This window comes from Neofelis nebulosa, chromosome 9 (assembly GCF_028018385.1).
Source record: "Neofelis nebulosa isolate mNeoNeb1 chromosome 9, mNeoNeb1.pri, whole genome shotgun sequence".
NCBI lineage: Eukaryota > Metazoa > Chordata > Mammalia > Carnivora > Felidae > Neofelis > Neofelis nebulosa.
Window position 1 is genome coordinate 35,936,208 of NC_080790.1, and position 19,665 is coordinate 35,955,872.

The 19,665-nt window shown below is 57.6% G+C and overlaps 1 protein-coding gene across 1 annotated transcript; it reads right to left on the minus strand.

The window, feature by feature from the left end:
* Window positions 1-260: 260 nt before the first annotated feature.
* PROM2 (prominin 2) lies at window positions 261-15,690 on the minus strand. Its single transcript, XM_058683227.1, has 24 exons — window positions 15,300-15,690; window positions 14,609-14,658; window positions 13,983-14,185; window positions 13,767-13,887; window positions 13,425-13,488; window positions 13,048-13,137; window positions 12,558-12,757; window positions 12,133-12,207; window positions 11,268-11,331; window positions 10,927-11,086; window positions 10,488-10,640; window positions 9,488-9,611; window positions 8,883-8,974; window positions 8,683-8,767; window positions 6,189-6,335; window positions 5,609-5,680; window positions 4,700-4,792; window positions 4,510-4,563; window positions 4,101-4,181; window positions 3,812-3,880; window positions 3,052-3,141; window positions 2,716-2,822; window positions 2,286-2,360; window positions 261-2,109 (listed from the first exon to the last, which is right to left on the minus strand). The coding sequence occupies exons 1-23, from the start codon at window positions 15,541-15,543 to the stop codon at window positions 2,297-2,299; spliced, it is 2,502 nt and encodes an 833-aa protein (XP_058539210.1). The 5' UTR covers window positions 15,544-15,690; the 3' UTR covers window positions 261-2,109; window positions 2,286-2,296.
* Between the last annotated feature and the right edge of the window lie 3,975 nt (window positions 15,691-19,665).

Below are 19,665 nucleotides of genomic sequence, written 5' to 3' on the forward strand. Positions count from 1 at the left end.
GCCGTCCGCCAGTTGTAAACATAATCCTCATGGAGGTAGACTAACTTCATTCTATGCCTCAGATTCTTTCTACAGGTTTTCCGATAGAATGTGTGCCGTTCAGTCGAAAATCGCCACGTATGTGAGGAGACAGACAAAACTAACAAAAACCAAGGGAAACAACAGACACTAGAAATAGACTCAAAGGGGATCCATATCAGGGAGTTATTAAAATAACTATGTGCAGCATGCCCACATATGTGAAGGACAAGGTAGAGAGCTTTGATGGAGAACCAGAAATGATTTTTAATCGTCCTCTTTCTATTTTTATCCCATCAACTTCATTCTTAACATGCAGGGTGCCACGGTTCCCCTGCAGAGGCCAACGGATGAGAGACAAGGCAAAGAAGCTTCGGGGAAAAGCCAAAAAGAAGCAACTGTGCTACATTCAAGGATGCCTGTCTGGAGTGTGCTTGCAATAATGAGAGTGCATTGTGCATGCACCGTCCTACTTTCTAGTAGCAAATCCATTGCTGCTCTGTAAGATGCAATTGAACATAGACACCCTCCAAAACTCAGCAGACTACAATCTCAAGGGGCTTTGCGCCTTTGAACAGGGACCCATCTCCCTCCTCCCTTGTACCTGCCAAGACCCAGCTCGGCCCCTGGCCCAGAATAGTCATGGCAAAAAAAAAAAAAAAAAAAAAAAAAGCAGCATTTGAGCATTTGTTTTGTGGCAGACTCCTGCCAAGGGCTTTCCATGCAACGTCACAGCTCTAGGAGCTGGTTGTGACTACTCTTTCCATTTTACAAAGGGAGAAGCTGAGGTCTAGGGAACACACATAACATGTTCAAGGTGTCCTGGCCACCTAGCATTAAAGCCAGGATGTACGCCCAGGTCTGCCTGCTCCCAGAGTGGGTCCCACTCCCCACCTGCTGATTGCTGGGGTGATCCTGGATGTCTATGGTCAGAGGAGGCCTTGGCTTCTCCTCTCCAAAAAAACTCACTAAACACCAGGCTGTAGCCTGGGAAAGCTGGTGTTAAAGATCCAAGGCCAAGGCTTAGGAAGTGAGAACACTTTCATGGATCCGAGGTTTTGTCCATCTCTTCTCTCTCCTCCTCCCTTTCCCTGTTTCTAGAACTCAGCATCCAGCATGCAGAGAGGGCACAGGGATGGACTAGGGATAACCCTAGGCCACATGCATAGGATAGAAGGAGTAAGGGACACAGGGAAAAATCCTGTTGTGGCCACCAGATCTCTTCCGGGAAAGCTGGGTGGGGACTGTCGAAGGGGCTACTTTCTGGGGTCCCAAGTCCCTTCCTAGAAAACCAGTGCTCAGAGAGGAACTGCAGGACAAATAGCACTATTTCCAACCTGGGGTACGGGCAAGGGGCTCAGCCTTCAAACAGACCTCCTTCGCCCCACTGGGGGGCCAGAAATCCAGGTCAGGACCTGTGGAGGGCCCAGGTCCCTGGGCAGTGGAGGGCTCGAGAGCTGTGAGGCAGAGCCCTGGTGGCCCCTGGCCTACTTGGTGGCTTTACCCGATTAGTTTGGTTGGGCAGGAGGGGGTCCCTGGGTACCAGCAAGGTAGCGGGATAAGGTAGAGAGGGGACAAAGTGGGGAAAAGGGCTTCCCTGGGGAGAGGACATAAGGGCTGGAGCAGAGTGAAGCTGGGACAGGTGGGCGGGTCAGATGAGGAAAAGGAGCAGGAGCTTAGAGAGGAGTGGACAGGGGGCGGGGCAGATGGTGACAGACTGGGGTTGGGCGGGGCCTCTGTCTCACCCCAGGGGCTGAGCAAGGGGTTCCAATAGATGGAGAACGGGCTCTTCCTGGTGCTAATATATTGCAGCGAGGAGGGTAAGGGATCGACACCTGGAAGAACCTGTTGGCTCCTGTAGCTCACCGAAAGTCAATGTACATTTGAGAATGAAAAAAGGGGTCCATGAGCAGCAAGGGGGTGGGAAAGAAGTAGGCAGAATGGGGTCAGGTAACTGGAGTTGAGGGACAATCCAAGCCTGATGCGAGTCCGGGCTCAGAGCAAGAGCAACGGGTGTCCTCTGGTCCAGTCCGAGTCAAAGGGGAGGGAGGCAGGCGGCATCAGGCATCACCGAGCAGCCAGCAAATATCCCTGTTATGGATTAAGAGCCAAACGGGTGAGGCAGGGGCGGGGGGCAGGGCTCAGGCTGGGTGGGCCAGATCCAACACTCGGACCCTGTCAAGTCCCAGAACATTCCCTCCTGGGCCCTAGAGACCCCGGGTCCCACACCCTTCCTTTCCCTTCTTCCCCCCACTCCTGGCACTCACCTGCTGGGGTCCTACAGCTTCAGGGAGGTGACCCGGGGGATGTGGAAGAGCTGAGTCTCCTCAGAACTGGTGGAGCTGTGACATCGCAGAAAGAGTGAGTGAGCACCCAGGCACAGACCCTTGGCCCTGATGCAGGGACAAGCCCAGAGCCCTGATTTTCCGGCTGCAGAAGCTCTCCAGGGGGTAGGAAGAGTTCCTAAAAGCAGCGGCTGGGTAGATGTGTTTGCAACAAGAAGGATATGGGCAGACATACGAAAGAACTTTCTGGACCTGGAGTGCCTCAGAGGGTGTGACTCTTCAGGGCTAGGCATGAGCCTCCTCAGCCTGGGAGGCCTCAGGAGGGGGTGTGCCGGGGGGTAGAACCCAGCAACTAGAAGGACGCCTTCCTGGACCCCTGATGTCCCCTCCTCAGTCCTGGCAGCCTCCTCACCTGAGGCGTTTCCAAATGGGACGAAAGTATTTGGAGGTCTTGACGGCAAAGATGATGCTGGGGATCAGGAAGAAGGTGCACCATGCCAGGCAGAACCAGAAGGCGTTCTAGAACAGAGGGTGTGAGGTCAGCTTGCTGTGGCTAGGCAGCAAAGTCTTCCCACCCTGCTCTGTACCCTTAGTCCTCCCATTGACTCCATGAGGGGTGCGGGCTGAGGGGAAGGGCTGGTGGGCAGGCCTGGAGGCAAGAGTCCTGCTTCACCTCGTGCCCTGCTCACGCCGCCCCTCCGATTGGGGCCTCCACGTCCACAAGCCCTGATGAGCTTGAGGCACTCACCCAGGGGTCAGCGATCATGTCACACAGGACCACACGGCCATTGTCCAGGGCTCGGGAGAGAGGCTGGCAGGTGGCAATGTGCTGAGTCACCTGTGGGGTCAACATGAGGCAGGTACATGCAGAGACACTCAGACCCACAGGTATACACCCCATATCCAGAGAAAGAGGTTGACAGGAACAGAGTTAGGTCCAGGGACCCCGTAGGGAGCCACTGCACAGTTTGTACGGACACATGGATGCAGGGACATAGAGATGAGGACATATTGACATAGGCTCCTTGCTCCACTCTTATCTTTTCCATCCCATTCACCAGCCTCTGTTAAGCCCCTACTGTGTGCCCGGCACTGTGCACGCACACGCACACATACTCAGGGTTGAACAAGACCCCACCTGCCTAGTGTGGGTGCCAGATAGCTTGCAGAAGCTGTGGTCAGCCCAGGCCTGCAGGAGGAGGTGCACTTGGAGAGCTGGACAAAGGGACCGGCATGAGGAAGGGTATGGTGACAAGGTGTGGATGGCATGTTCTAGAAAGCCAGGGCCAGCCCAGCTCACATTCAGGCCTCAGAGAGGGGCTGTGGCAGAGGCTGGGTGAACAGAACCCAGCCAGGAAGCAGGGGTGCAGATCTGGGAGTTTGGGCTCAATGCTGAAGGCCTAGGGCACCCCAAGGGGCTCTCGGGGCAGAGGAGGGATGTAACAGTGTGAAGAGCCGGTGGTGCTGGGAACCTGCTTGAGGCCAGGAGAGCTTGAGCCCCCACTCACCTCCTCTCTTACCCAGGCCACGTACTGGGAGAAGTAACCCATCTCTCGGGTCAGGAAACACTCACTTTCCTGCAGGACAGAAAGGAGTCCAGGACTGGCAGCTGTTCCAGGAACCAGCAACCCCGAGCCCCATACCGGACAGGGCAGGCTGAGCTGGCTTTCCTGGGAGCCACGGTGAGGGGACAGGGATGGAGAAGCCTGGGTGGAGGAGAAGCTCCGTGTGCCTGAGCGCCTCAGCCCATCTCTGACTAGGAAGCAGCCCCCCTGCCTCTGCCCATCTACCACTCACATTCCTCAAGATACTGGTGGCCCAGGTAGGCAGCTGTCCTTTTAGGTAAGTGACATTGTCCAAGACACGAGAGGTCTCTGTCTGGGGGATTGAAGACAAGAGAGGCTTAACTTAATGCCCTGCTCGTTCAGCGAGATGCTCTGCATTCATTCACCCATTCATTCATTCAACGTGTAAAACACACATACTCACCTTGGGGGGAGGGGTGTTCGGCCCTAAGGACACAGAGGCTAAAGATGGTGATCTTTAAGGATCTGCTCATCCACCCCCATTTCTTCCCACCCTCTACCCTCAACCTCCAGTGGGACTGGGCAGAGCAGATGACATCCCAAGCCAACAAGGCCCTGACTTCCTTTTTCCCTCTGTTGCCCACCTGCTCCCCCTCCCCCTCCCCCTCCCCAGCAGCCACCTGGAGATTCGGGGCTGAGGATGCCAGGGCCCTGACAGTGAGGTTGAGGTTGGCCTGTGGAGAAGAGAGCAGGGATGGTTAAGGGAAGGGATGGGTGGAAAAGGAGGGTTCCCGGCCCTTCTTTCCTCTTTTACCCCTCCCTGCCTCTCCTCTTCCCCAGGTTCCAGGCTCCCTGGGCCTCCAAGCTTACCACAAGGCTCTGCTGGGGGAGGACCTTCTCCTGATAGAGGTTTTTGAGCCCTTGGGCTTCCTCTTGCAGCTGCTGCCCCAGCACAGAACTGCCCTGAGGGGACACAGGGATGCGAGTGGCACTCTGCCAGGGACAGGCCAGCCTTCGCCAACACATTCTTTACCCAACTGCTCAGCCAGACATACTGAGAAGATGTGGAAAGTGCTGGGCTCAGAGGCAGAAAACCGAGGCCACCTTAAGCTCCTGGGCCTGGTCCAGGCTTGGGGGCACGAAGCCCAGGTTCTAGGTCCACCCCTAGCTGACTAGGTGCTCCTAAGTCAGAGCCACAGGGGTTGTCTGAGCTGCGATGGCATCTGCTGAAACAGGAATACTCTTTGTCTACCCATCATGCAGAGTTGGTGTGGGGTCTGTGTTTTGGAGAGAACTCTTTAGGCTTTAAATACTTATAAACACAAAATGCTATTTTTTTCCAATAGAGTGTAAGCTCCTCGAGGGCAACCGTCGTGATATCTGGTCCGTCGCATTGTCCTCACACCTGTCCCAGCAGATTCCCTGAGCAGTGTGCACTAAGAAATGCTTGCCCAACTGTGTGATGTCAGAGCAGTCACTCCCTGTGATCTGAGGTGGAAGATAATCTACTTCGCAGATGAAGAAAGCGAGGCCTGGAAATGCTGAATGACCTGCCTACGGCCACACAGCCATTGGTGGTAGGTAGAGCTTGAGTCAGAACCGACTCTGCCAAGCTCTTAAGCCCAGCCAGGGGATCCAGAGCCTCAACGGTCACTGGTGGGAGCCCTCAATCCCCTGTCCTTGCCTTCATGCCCTCCAAGCCCTCCCACAATCTCCCTCCTCCCGGGCCTCTCTCTGTCTGACTTCTGCCTGCCCGGTGGGGTCTCGGGTCTTTCTCACTTGGGTCCGGGCCAGTCCTTCCAGCTCCTGAGCCAGCTTCTCCACGTTGGTGTTCACCACAGGCTTCTGGATCTGGAGATAAACAGGAGAAGCCAAGAGGGGATGGACTATGGCTCCTCCAGCCCTGTACTGGGGTACAGTCTATTCAGAAGTACCCCAAACGAGCTGAATCTATCGTGACACGTTGGTCACAGTGGGTTTGACCTAAAACTGTAAAATAAATCAGGCATTTCCCATTAGGATAGAAGGGGAAAAAATGAGGCGCCCTCTAGTGTAACCCATCGAAGAGGCCTCCTCCCACCAGCATACTGTCCACAGCAGTGGGTTCAGGACCATGAACAGCGACACATGCTGCTGGGTGGGAGCACGTTCCTTCCCGCCCAGCCCAGATGGTGGCTCCAGGACAGGCTTGAGGCACATGGTGTGCAGACACCCCCAACAGGAAGAAGCCCCAGGGACGTGTGGAGAGGTGAAGGGAACATGGAGGGCTGTGATGAGATAATATACCACCCCCCAACCCCAGCTCCTCTGCAAGCCCCTCTGTTCTTCCGTGGTCTGGACTGAGGTGCTTCCTGCTGACCTGATCAAGGAAGGTGGAATAGTGGATGTTCTCCAGCCCACTGCTCTGCAGGGCTTCCAGGTCCCGGTGGGCGGCTGGGCTCAGCAGGTCCAGATTCTTCATGTCTATTTTAAGGTTCTGAAACTCCTGCTGCAGCTTGGCGGTATACTGAGGGGGTGGGGGACAGGGTGAGGGCGTGCCCAGTTGCTGAACCAGGACCCCAGAGCTGCTATCCTAGGTGAGGGGTCCCCAAGCCCTCAGGGCCCTCCTTCTGGATATCCAAGGCCCCCACCTTGGCTACTCCCAGCCCCAGACAGTCTCCCAGGAGGCCTCTGCTTCCCACCTGTCCCTATTCCAACCCACCCCCATCAAGACCTAGCTCTCTCTGCATCTATCTGGCTCACGGACAGAAACACAGACCCTCTGGCAACCCAATATGAAATAGCTTCCCTGGCCCAACTTTATCACATCACCCTTGTTAAGGTCTTCAAAGTATCTGTTGTTCTGAAATTATTTGTGGACTTGTTTATTGCCATCAGCTCCAGGAGAGTGGCAACTTGTCTGCCCATTCTGTACCAGCCCCTCAGTGTAGAACAGAGGCTCACATGTGGCAGGCACAATACAAGTTTTTTGAGTGCGTACAAACGAGTGAATGAGTGGGGAAACACAATCACATTTCCAAGAGAGACCACAGTTTAAGGGGACTCTTGAGGGCACCTGGGTGGTTCAGTCGGTTAAGTGTCTGACTCTTGACTTCAGCTCACAGTTCGTGAGTTTAAGCCCCATGTCAGGCTCACCCTGACAGTGTAGAGCCTGCTTGGGATTCTGTCTCTCCCTCTCTCTCTGGTCCTTCCCTGCTTGCTTGAGTGCCCTCTCTCTCTCTCTCATTCTCAAAATAAATAAACATTAAAAAACAAAAGGGGACTCTTGGCATTTTTCAACCATTGCTAGAAGAGACTGGGCATGGAATTCAGCCCCGATGTTTACCAGATGAGAAACTGAGGCTAGAGAGGAACATTCACTTGCCCAAGATTTCATAGCAAGTTAGCTAACAGAACCCAGCCCCGCTCACCCCTCCCTATCCTGCCACACTGCTTCCCTCTAATCCTGGAAGAGGCGGGGCTCTTATGGCAGTGTTTCAGGCACAAGGGTATACCTGACAGGTATAGCATAACAGACAGGTACACAGGAGAGGCTTGAAGGTGAGCAGAGCCCTCCTGGTGCCCTGGAAAGCACACCTTGTCATATTTATTTCTGCATCATCAGCTCGTTCTTATCTCCTTTGAAGACAAGTGCTCTTAAGGTCACATTTGGTGTGTTGCACATGGCCCTGAAGGACTGCCCAGTCCCTTTGAACCTGAAGCTCGTCCACACTATTCTGTGAGCTGGAACCTCCCCTGAGAACCATGACGTCCAGCTAGCAGAGCAGGGGCACCTTCTGCCCGGGTCCCCTGCTGCAGTCCTCCCTGGCCAGCCTTCATCCATGGGGCAGGAGCTCTGGCCTCACATTGGGATGTGGCTGCTCTGTGGACCTTTCGTCTGCCAGGGATGCAGAAAGGGGAGGCAGCTAAGGCAGTGTGCCAAGTACGCAAGATTACACTTTCAGACACGGAGTTGGAACTGAAATCTGAACCATTTGGCTATGCTACGCTGTGGGTTGAGAAGGGCTGGTGGATTTAAGAGGAGTTGGAAGGGTTTCTGGAGAGGAGGAGGAATCAGGAGTTAGCATGGTAGGAGTGTGGGTCAGGGGGAGAGGCAGGGGGGGAGACATAGGGGTTTCCCAGGACATGCTTGGGAAAGGCTCCCCAGGGGCCTTGGGAGTCCAGGCGGCTCTCCCCACCTCACTTAAGTGCAGACAGAGGTAAGGAAGGAATATGTTACAGCTTCTGTACACCCTTAGGAAAACGACATTCTCAAAATACATCCCCTCCGGTGAAGCAGCCATTCCTTCTCTCTGTCCTAGAATTGTCTCTTGCCAGTATGGATATGGTTTCTAAACACCAAGCTCTGGCAAAGTCCAGTGGTTAACAGAACAGGCTTGAAGGGCAGGGCTCAAACCCTGCCCGCCTACTGGCTGTGTGAGCCCTCCCCCAGGGACACCCAACTTCATCACCATCATTTTCACTGTCATACTCCATTCTCAACCACCCCACTACTGACTGCAGTGTCCCAACCAATGCCTGTCCTCAGCCAGGACACGCACACCTTAACCTTAGCCCTCTCATTCACTCTCTTTATCCTTTCCTACTACAACCTCAGCTGTGTTCACTTCTTCCTGGAGCACAGCACTCAGAGCCGGTCATGGCCTCCAGGCCCTCATCCATCCACCCACACACCCTGGGCTCTCGCCCTGGGTCAGGCTCTGAGCTTTCACCTGGGGCCTCTGTCCCTGAGGCACCTCAATTGCTCCTGCAGACTTCTCAAGTTCAATAACATGGGCCTACCACAGAGGCAAGGCCAGAGGAAGGGGTTCTGCAGGAAAGAATCCCCACAACCCTCCAGAAGGTTCCCTCACCTGGCTGATATTCAGGTGCTTCTCCAGGTCATAGGAGTCATTGAGCTGCAGGACACTCCAGAGCGCGGCCCCTTCCTTGCACTGCCTGGGGAGAAGTAATGGGCATCGAAGACAAGAGAAAAGGACAGCAGGTGGGGGCTGACATCACCCACCTCAGCTGCTCCTCACACCCTGTCCCCCAGCCTAAGCATCCCACTCACTGATAGGCCAGGAGGATGCTGATGTTCTTCTTCAGGCCAAGAAGCTGAGACAAGTTCATGGATGGGGGCAAGTTCCCTGGGGTGTCTGCAAACTGGAAAAGGGGCAAAGAGGAATGGGCCTGAAACAGGCTGAGGGCAAGGCCGTCCCAGCTCCCCTAGAGCCTGGTCCCATGCCACCTTGGCACAGAAGAGACCATGACCCTGTGACTGCAGCCCAAACTTGCCTCTAACTCAAATCACCCCTGGGCCGTTAACTCCTTGCAGGGAAACTTCTCTGGGCCAGCACCTTGGCTCACCTGCTAGAAGCACTGGAGAACCAGGATTTCCAGTTTGCAGACTCAGTATTAGGAGAACAGACAGACTCGGGTCTGGGTGCAGCCCCTGGGATCCCTGCCCTGGGGCCTGGGCATTATTCCAGGGACTCACGGGTTTGCTCTCTCTCACCCCTTTTCCACTGGTCATTTCCTGCCTTTCCTTGGCCATCTCCAGCCATCCTCCTGTCCCTCCCTCCCCTTTCCCCCTCTGGCTCCCACTTCGTTCTAACCTCTTGCTCTGCCCTCGTCCCCCTCCACCTCCCTCTGGACCGCAGAACACGGCAGGCTCACCTTGTAGAGCTCTCTGCTCTCCCAGCTCTGGCACACCAGCGTCTGCACATTGCCGCCCACCAGGAAGGTGGCGAAAACAAGGAGGATGAGGGGTGCGGCAAGGAGGAAGCTGAAGCCCACACCCCTGGGGGAAGGCAGAGGGACAGGGTTGAGATGGGAGAGAGAGGCCAGCTGCACAGGACCACACCCTCTGTCCCGCCACATCCGGGGGCCGGCGTGGTCAGCGAGTCGGCCCCAGGGCAGAGCCCTTCGAGGGCTCAGCCTCCTGGGCCAGGGGGGAGAACTCAGAACTGCTGGCTGTTCCCCTCCCCCTTCCCCCACTCCCCTCATCATGGGTGTCCTGGCTGGCCCTAGCAACCTAGAGGAGAAGGTAGCTGCTTCGCTGGAAGAGACAGGACTGCCCGCCTCTGAGACTAAGGCGCATGGAGGAGACTGGCTCCAGAGCTCAGCCCTCAACAGAGCCACCTGCAAGGGCCGCAACTTAGAAGGGTTGAACAGGGCCAGTGCTGCCCTGTAGGGCTTCTCTGGGGGACAGGCACAGCCCCAAGCCAGGGTTTGAGGCTTGGAGAATAGAACAAAGGCTGCATTTCAGCCTCCACTCGCCCCTTGGGTCAGGCAGATTCTACCTCTGGTGCCACCTCCTATTGGTAGTACTACCTAGATACTGGGTTAAGAAGGATTCTGAGGCTACGTTCGACTCAGTGGGAAAGGGTCCCCACTGGTTACTATAGTTGCCAGTGGCGTGGAAGGGGGAAATGCTTCTTATTTGCCATTCCCGCTCTAGTCCACCCTTGTATACAGATGAGGACACGGAGGCCCAGGTGGGTGAATAATTTGCCCGGAGCCATCCAGTGAATCGGTGCCAGAGGCAGAGGCAGAGCTCAGCCTCTTGATCCCCAGGACTTGCTTTTGTAGCCACACTAGGAGCTGTCCATGGGCATGAGAGGAATCTGGGCAGCCCAGTGGGAAAGACCCTTCCCCTCTCCCCAGCCCTTCTTACATCATGAGGAAGCGGGCTCCAGCCTCGCCCTTGGCTTCCGAGTGGCCGGGGTCCTCCCTGGCAGCCAGCCCCCAGATGCCGAGGTTGAGGCCCAACAGATTACAGACCACCACAAGCAGGACTGCAGAGCACAACACGCAGCCCAAAATCCACCTGCCGCAGAGAGGGTGCGGTGTCACTGACAAGGGAGGCACCAGGATGGGCTGGCATAGGACCTAGGGGCTGGGTGGGGCCCCATTGCTCCTGTGGGCTCCCCAGGCTCAGATCCCAAGGGCACATAACCAAGGTGGAGACAGAGGCCCGAGGAGTAAGGGGTCTTGGCTTAAATGGAGGCAGATGCTTAGTGCAGCCAGGGGTTGATGGGGGCTCAAAATCAGGCCCACAGTGGCTGAGAGGCTGGGCTGCCTATTCCATCCCCACCCCATGGACTCCCAGGCACCTGTATTTCTCATATCTCTGCACCTCCTTCAGGTAGGGGCGGCTACTCTGTTCCACCTCCTCCAACGCCTGGCTCCAGCGAGAGGCTGCCTCCCAGCCTGGGAACTCTTCGGCCAGTGTCCTCAGCCCTTCAGGCTTCTGGGCTATCACCTTCTTCAGCTCTGCCCAAAGCAGCAGAGACTTGTGGGAGGGGCAGGAAGAACATGTGGGACCCGCGGAGAGGGCACACTCTCTGACCAGGCCCAGATGGAGGACAGCCTTCCCCTTCCACCCTACCCCCACTGCCCCCTCCTCCTCTCGACAAGTCTCTTTGGTGGGGGTGGCCCCTGGACAGGGCCTCACCTTTGACCACGTTGGCCGTCTGCAAAGCTGCCAGGAGCGGGAGTGCGTTGAAGGTGCTGTTCTCCTGCCAGAACAAAAGGCAGCTGTGCCTCCCACTTCCCACCTGCTGTCCCAGCTTCAGGGACCCTTGACATCACCAGGCCCAGAGGTGGGGCATCCCTCTTAGTGCTCCCAGCTCAGGAAATGAGAAAACAGGCTTCCCCTTGTTCTCTTGGTCAATGGCTTCTTCTCTCCTCCTTCAGCCCGGCGTGACTCAGCTCCCCAAAATATTGCTCCTGGAAGACCCCTCCTTGCTCTCCCCACCTCTCTTGCCGAGACTGCGGCAGCCCCCCAGCCATCCTCTCTTCTCTTCCATCCATCCTATGCATGCCGGGCCTAGGTCCCTACAGTCCAGCCCCAACCTACTCTTCCTAGCCTCAGCTCCCATTTTCTTCCTCCCAGGAACTTCCGCGCCAGCCGCCCAGCACAGGTGACTCACCGTTTCCCCAACTCTGGCATTTTCCAGGCCCTGGGTCACAGGTGCTGACTCATGCCGCACCCTCCCCCACAGCCCATCTGCATGACGGGTTGTACCTCCAGGGCTCAGCTTCTGTCCTCTCTCCCTTGCCACCCCAGCCCCCGCCCCCCCACCTTGAGGGGCCCAGCTCTTCTTTCTGAGTTCCAGGCCAGCCTCCCCTATCAGAGAGCGTGCACTGAGAACCGACATCATGAGCCTCCAGCCCACGGAGCCATATGGGAGGTAAGGCCCTGATTTGACCCAAGTCTTAGGTTCAGCTGGGTTCCCACCCCAAAGGGGGAAAACGAGATCCCTCACTTGTGAGCTCCCAGGTGATGGGGAAGTCAGGCAGACTGGGCAGGCACTCACCTCCTGGACCATGCTGGAGAAGTTGGCCTCTGGGACACCCTTCAGCCGATGCAGGACATCGTCCACTGGGGACACCTGAAATAGGGTGGTGGTGGTATGACAAAGTCCATAGAGAGGCCTGAGAGGGGTCCCTGAGGGAGGATGGGAGGAACCCTCAGTGTCCCTGTGTGCAAATGGGGAACACCTCCCCAGGTGGCAGGGAGAACTCAAGGAGCTAATACACACGAAGCTCACAATACGGCGCGTGGCCCAGGAAAGCTCTTGCCCCCATTGTCAGGATGACCATCGTCAATCCTTGGAGAGGGGAGGAGCCGCCGAGGAAAGGGATCAGGAGTCTGCCTCAGGAAGCATCCAGGGATTCCTGGAGCAGCAGGCAGAGCAGCGCCCCCACCCCCGTTTCAAGCGGCCCTGTCCTGGGCCTGCACCTGGCCAAAGTCAGCTCCCAGCTCCAGGGCACGGGCTCGGCTCTGGGCCTCTGTGCAGTCCTGGCAGCCAGGCTCCTGCAGCAGAGTGAGGAGGTGCTCCCGGTGCTCCCGGACAGCTGGCTCCAGGTCCCGCTGGCCCTCCCGCAGCTCCACCAAGGTGGCATTCAGGGCTTGGAGGTGATCCATAGAGAGCTGCAGGGCTGAGAGACACCGCTCTGGACTGAGCAGTCTCCACTGTGATTGGCACAGAACATCTCCCCCCCTCCCCCCAGCCAAAGGGATGTGGGTCATTAACTTCCACAGTTTTAATGGAAACTGCCCTGGGGCACATTTAGCCAGGTTGTGGGCAGGGATGCCAGGAGGGATCCCAGGATAGAGCCATGAGAAAGTCAGGGGTCAGGCTTGCTGAGGCGGGGAGAGAAATCCAAGGCTGAGCGAGGGTGGGGCCTGCCCCCAAGAGGCAGCCACCCAGGACACTGGGCCCACTCACCCTGGCCCAGGCTGTTCACTGAGGTCAGCACTTCATACACGGTGCTCTTGAGCTGGGTGTAGATCGTGCTCCCAATGCTCTTGCCGACACCTGGAGAGCACAGCGTCGTCTGCAGGGCTGGCCCCCAGAAGCCGAGGGGCCCTCTTCACCCATCCAGCCAGCCTCCCCAGGTCCTGCACTGGGCTCTGCAGGGGAGGTCCTGGCTTCTTGGTCCTGTCACACGGTGACTACTGTGCTCCCCAGCTGGGCCCAATCCCTGTCTTTTCAAGGGTGTGCCCAGGTGGAGCCCAGGATGAAGGGGTGAGAGGGCCCCCAAGGCAGGCCTGAGCAGGGGGACCCAGAGGCTGGCCAGCCTGTCGGCCAGCTATAACCCTCACCATCCAGTTCCTCCAAGACTCGCTTCTGGGGAAGGGAGAACTGCTGTGCCACGGCCTGCAGCTCCTAGGCAAACACAGGGTCATGAGGCTGCTCTTCCCTGTCACCTGACAGCCCCCCTCTTGTCCCTTCCCTAGCCCTCCCGGGACTCCCCACACAGCTGGGTGGCCATCCTGAGGATGCCCTGGGTGCACTTATGTATTATAACAACTCTCCAGCAGGGGGCAGCCAGGCGCGTGTTGAAAGGGGCACCCTTTCTAATTGGCAGGTCCCACTCCACTCTGTCCCGCCTGGGGCTGGTGCTCGGGCAGGCTCGTGGGGGTGAGGGGTTACTGGGCACTGACCTGGGGGACATTGGAGACCAGGCCCCGGAGGCTGAGCAGAGTCTCAGGCACGGCCTCCACCCCGGGGGCCATCTGCTCATGCATGCGCTGGTTGGTGACAAAGGCACAGACCACACCAATGCTGCAAGGATGGGGGAGGAGGCAGGGGCTTGCTGGATGTCCACGAGCACTTTGGGCCTCAGCCCACACCTCCCACCTGGCCTGGGCGCCCCTCACAGTAGCACGAGGGTGGTCAGCAGCAGGAAGGCCATGAGGGTGCCTCGCTCACAAGCCATGGCCTTGTGCTCTGTCTTCACGCGGCCCCCACAGCGCCGGCGGCAGCGGCAGCAACAGAAACAGAGCCCGGCGATGGGCACCAGGAGGAGGTAGAGGCCCGCGATCACAGCACACACCACGTAGCCAGCCTCATACCGCACCACCTGGGCAAGGGGGCAGGGGTGAGGGGTTGTCCTGACCCTCCCGACGCCGCGGCTTCCGGTCTGACTGCACAGGGAAACCAGAAGGCAAGGGGATGCGCCCACAGCGGGCACTTTGCACACGTCTCCTCCAACCCATGCAAAGTGCGTGGTGTCCTTGTTATTTACCATCTCGTAGAGGAGGAAACTGAAGTCAAGGTTTGCTCACTGCAAAACCCCAGGACCAGTTAATGGCAGAGCTGCGGTCGGAAATTAGGCCCGCGGATTACAGCGTGAATGGAAGGGGGGGAGGGGATGCCGGAGACCCCCACCCTGAGGGACACCCTGCAAGGTGGCCTGAGCTGAGGAGGCCTTTCTACTTCTGCCCCTCATGCTCACCCCACACTGCTCTCCGCCTCCCCCCCCCCCCGCCCCCCCAGGGCTCACCTCATCCACCTTCACGGAGGACGGCTCATTCAGCAAGGTCTTTACCAACTCTAAGGAAAGAGTCAAACTGGGCGTTTGAGGACAGCAACTGCCCTGCCCCTGTGTCCACCCTCACTGCCAGGCCAAGGTGGGCTCTCTGGAAGGGCTCCTCCCACCGCCATGGCACCCTAGGAGAAGCCCTGTGCATTCATGCCCCGGCCTCCGGAGGAGGGAGGGCTGCCATAGGTGGGAGTGGCTGAGAGGAGGCCCGGCCGACCCCTCCTCCAGAACCCGACAGGTGGGCCCAGCAGTGGAGAAGCCGGAAGCCTGGTTGAAGCAGAGAAGGGGCCCGGCCTAGCAGCCCATCCCCTCAAGAGGCGAGGGACAGGCTGGGAGGGGCCCTGCAGCCCCTCCTGTCCTTCCAACCCCTAGCACCCCTAGACCCAGAGAAAAATCTTAGCCAGGTCTTTGAGAACTTCTAATGTAATTTCTTCTATTTGAGGACAGAGAGACTGAGGCTCAGAGAGGAAAAAGGGCTTGCCCAAGGTCACGCAGCAAGATTTCCAGGTGATGCCCGTGGGGCCCCGGGGACTTCTGGGAAGGAAGGCTGGGGACCCTGCCCTCCAACTGCCCGCTGACGGGGTAGGCGCGCCCCGCGGTCGAGCGGGAACCCACTACCTCCGAGGCCCGCCCGAGGGAGGGGCGCACTCACCGGCGGGGAAGGGGTTGAACTGCACCACGGAGAGGAAGCGGCGCACGGTGCCGTACAGGGGGTTCAGGGGCCCCGGCGGGCGGCCGCGAGGAGCCAGCCAACGGACCCTGGCCGCTGGGGCGAACGCCAGGCGCTCTGCGCGGCCGAAGGACTTGCAGTCCGCGGCCCCTGCCCCCAGCGAGCTCAGGATCAGCCCCAGCCCCAGGCCAAGCAGGGGCGCCAGGAGGCCGGGTACGCGCGTCATGGGGTCGGCCGGGGGACTTCGGGGTAGGCAGGACGGGGCTCAGGCGGCCGGGGGTGAGGACGGAGCGCGGGGCAGGCCGTGCATCCTTCACCAGCCCGTGTCCCCGCGGCTCTCAAAACCGGCCCGACAGGTTTGGGCTCCCGAGCTACCTGGGCGCCCGCCCGCAGCGCTGGAAGGGCAGGGGCGGAGGCCTTGGGGAGGGGGGCAGGGCCTGGCCCGGACCCGCCCCCAGCGTCCTGGGGTGGGAGCCAGGGCGTCTTCTCCCCTCCCCAAATCCTCGTAGGAGGGCTGCCTCCGAGCTGGGAAGGGGAGACACCTCACTAGCTCTGGGTTGTTGGGGGTGACCCAATTTCAAAAATCGTATTCCATAACCCAGACCCAAGAGCCCAGGCTGGGGCTGGGAAAACAGCCACCCAGCGAAGCGCTGGCCCAAGGGGTGGCCGAACGGCGGCACAGACCCAGGAACCGGGCTCCTCCCCCCAGCTTCCTCTGGGGCCTGCTCTGTCCCCTGGGGTCATGCTTGCGCCTGCTGCCAGGCCAATCTGGAGCAGAGAGGCCACCAGACTTTGCCCCAGAGTGGCTCCCAGAGGAGCCACTCGGACAGGCGCAATCCTTCGGGAGGGTGAGTCCCAGCTAAGGTATGCCCTTTGGCCCAGCAATGCCCCATCCAGTCAGCAGCCAAAAGAACTAATCAAGGATATGGCCAGAGATGTGTCTACACAGGTCTCTGTTTTGTAAGTGGCTGTATGCCCAATACCCAGAGGGTGCCTGGAGCTGAGCAGGTTGTGGGGAAGTATTGCTAAATGGTTGGGGGATGTTTCTGGCGTGTTCTTCACGATACAGAAACAATCCCGATGGCCGCCACCACCAAGGAAATGGCGAAAGGAGCATCTCACAAGACACACAGGGCAGTCATTAAAGAAAATGATGTGGAAATGGCTCTTTTGACCTTAAAGATACAATGCATTAAAAAGTGCAAACAGCTGCTTACAAAACAGTATGTAGAGTGAGGGTATGAAACACTGGATCATCTCCAGGTAGAATCTCGGCGATTTTTAATCCTTTTCTGCCCATTTGTACTTCCTAATTTCTGTGCAGTCAACATGTGTTCATCGTGTTCAAAGGAGTGATAGAAGTTTGTGAGTGCCCATGGCAGCCCTCTTCCCCAGCGGGAGCCCTGGAGGGAGGGGCTGGGGCTGGGGCCATCACCCCTGTGACCCCTCCCCAAGGTCTCCTGGCCCCCCCCCCCCCCCCCCCCCCCCGCTTCCAGCTCTGCCCTCCCTGATTTGCCAGGTGGGTGAGGGGTGTACAGATCTGGGGCTGTTCATGGTGGGCGGGGTCCACAGTAAAGAAGTAACTTAAATTTGAGTCAGGGCTGGGCCTGCGACAGAACCCTTGCCCTTCCTATGGCTGCGCCTATGGTTTTCTCAGAGCAGTAACGAGTACACAGTCTAGAAGGAATGGTCCACTTAATAACGGGGTGCAGACAGGAAACGGAACCTCATCAAAGGGTGACTCAGAGATGAGGATCAGGGCTGCAATGAGGAAAGTGGGGGGCGGGGTGCTGGCTCCTGGGGTCCAGGGAGGCTCCAGGACCGGTACTGCCCCTGGAGGCCCAACCCCAACCTCTGGAGGGAGTCTCCTGGCCACTCTGCCCTGTGACCGTGCAAGCCAGCTAAACTCGGGCTGTGCCCAGCCCTCACTCTTCCCATCCCACTCATTTGAGCGCAGCACCTGCCCTGGGGGCACCATGGCCCCCCTGGAGGCTGCCTAGAGGAAGGGCTGGTCTCCCCAGAGCCTTCCCCCTCCTCCTCTCCTGCAGCGTGAGCTGTGTGGAAGAACTCTCTGCGGGCCAGCACTGGCCCAGAAATAGCCCTTTCCTAGCTTCCTATAATCCACTACGGTGCCGTGAACTCCACTTAGGGTTTTGTTTCGTTTTTGTTTTTGTTTTTGGTATTCCCTGACTTGAGTGCACTGGTGGCAAAGGAGTTTAGACCCCAGTTTCCCAGGAGGTCAGGGAACCCCAGGGACTTTGGGACATAAACAGCCCCGTCCCCGCCTCGTCCGGTCTCCCCCTCTTTCTCTCTCTTCCCAACTATCGCAGTTAAGCCATGAGTTTCTACTGCTGTTGTTTTCATTAAGTGTCTATAATGAAAGCCCTGCACGTTGAAGGTGAGATTTCTCCAAGAAAAAATAAAACATACCAAGCCTCTTTTTTGGCCTAGGGGCAGGAGGGTTGATAAAGATACTGAATCCACCAGTTTGACAGGTGGACAAAGTGAGACTCCAAAGAAGGGATTTTCCTGAGTCAGTGACCAAGCCAGGAGTCTCCTTCCTGAGCCGGATCCTGATGGAACAATCTTTCATTGGAGGGACTGGGTCAGCCCCACCTGGAGGGCACCTGGCAGAAACGCCAAAACTGCTGCTGTAATTGAATTCCTTGGGGGAGGGGGGCAGAGCAAGTGGCTGTGTTGGGGCTGGGCGGGCTGGTTGGACAGCAGGGAGGACTCGGCAGCCGCCTCGAAGAGCTGCTGGGCTTCCAGAAGTGTGGAAAGGGGTTCAAGGGTAGTCCTGCCCCGCCCCCTCCTTTTACTCACGTGTTTCTGGCACCCCTGCGCGTCCCTTCCTCCTGCTACCCACTGGGACCCTCTGCTCTCCCTGGAAATTCTTTGGTTGATCTGGGATAAGCTGTCCCTAGTTACCTTGGGAATACTTCCTGGGGTCACTTTCCTACCCCTGAGTCACAGTCCTCAGGAGCCTGATGGTCCCCAGGGCCCCACAGCCCTGAGGTTAAGGTGGGGAGAGCTGGGCAAGGAGAGGGGTTCTGCCCTTCCGAAAGCAGTAGGGCTCATAGAGCCTGAGGACGCTAGGTGCGGCCTGCCAGCTGCCTCATGCGCCACCTGCTGGAAACAGGAGGGGGTGCCCGGCTGTCAGGGAAAACAGCAGACTGGTTCCCCTTCTCTCTGGCCTCGGGTGTCCAGAGAATTTCCACCACCACATACCCCAAGCCACAAAACCATCCCTTCTCCCTCCTTCCTGCATCCAGCCACTCAAATGCATCCCACCTCCTGAGCATTTCTCCAGAATGGACCATTGAAAATGCGGATCAGACCATGTGACCCCTTGGCTTCAAACCCTCCCATGGCTCTTTCTCCAGCCTCAGGATGAAAGCGAATTCCTTAACTTGTCTCCCCAGGCGCCACCAGAGCCCTCGGTCCCCCCCTGGTGGTTCTCACAGTGCTCTGCTCTCATCTTGCACATGCTCTGTCCTGTCCCTGCCCACATGGTCCCCCTGCTATATCTCATCCTCTGCTTTCACCCCATTTCTGTTCATCCTTCAAGACTTGGCTCAATGGGGGGCGCCTGGGTGGCTTAGTCGGTTAAGCATCCCACTTGGCTCAGGCCATGATCTCACGGTTCGTGAGTTCAAGCCCCATATTGGTCTCTGTGTTGAGAGCTCAGAGCCTGGAGGCCACTTCGGATTCTGTCCCTTCCCCACTCATGCTCTGCTTCTGTCTCTCTCTCTCTCTCTCTCAAAAATAAATAAACTTAAGAAAAAAAAAGACATGGCTCAATGGTCATCCTCTCTGGGAGTCTCCCGGACTCCTCAGCCAGGCTCAGTTGGGGGTCCCTTCAGGCTGGCCCATATTTCCTGGTCATGAGTCTGTCACCCCAACATAGAAGTTGTATTTTATTCACCCTCATATTCTCCCCCTCCACCCTGGCCCCAGGCTCAAGCACAGAACCCAGGGTACAAAGTATTCTCCATAAATGTTTCCCTAGATTTGAGGAAAGCAGATTTCAAAACGCGTGAAGATAGGACATTCTATATCAGCCAGAGAGTCTGCAAGTGAATGTGATTTAAGAACAGATGGGAGATGGGGCGCCTGGGTGGCTCAGTCGGTTGGGCGTCCGACTTCGGCTCAGGCCATGATCTCGCGGTCCGTGAGTTCGAGCCCCGCGTCAGGCTCTGGGCTGACAGCTCAGAGCCTGGAGCCCGCTTTGGATTCTGTGTCTCCCTCTCTCTGACCCTCCCCCGTTCATGCTCTGTCTCTCTCTGTCTCAAAAATGAATAAACGTTAAAAAAAAAAAAAAAAAAAAAAAAAAAAAGAATAGATGGGA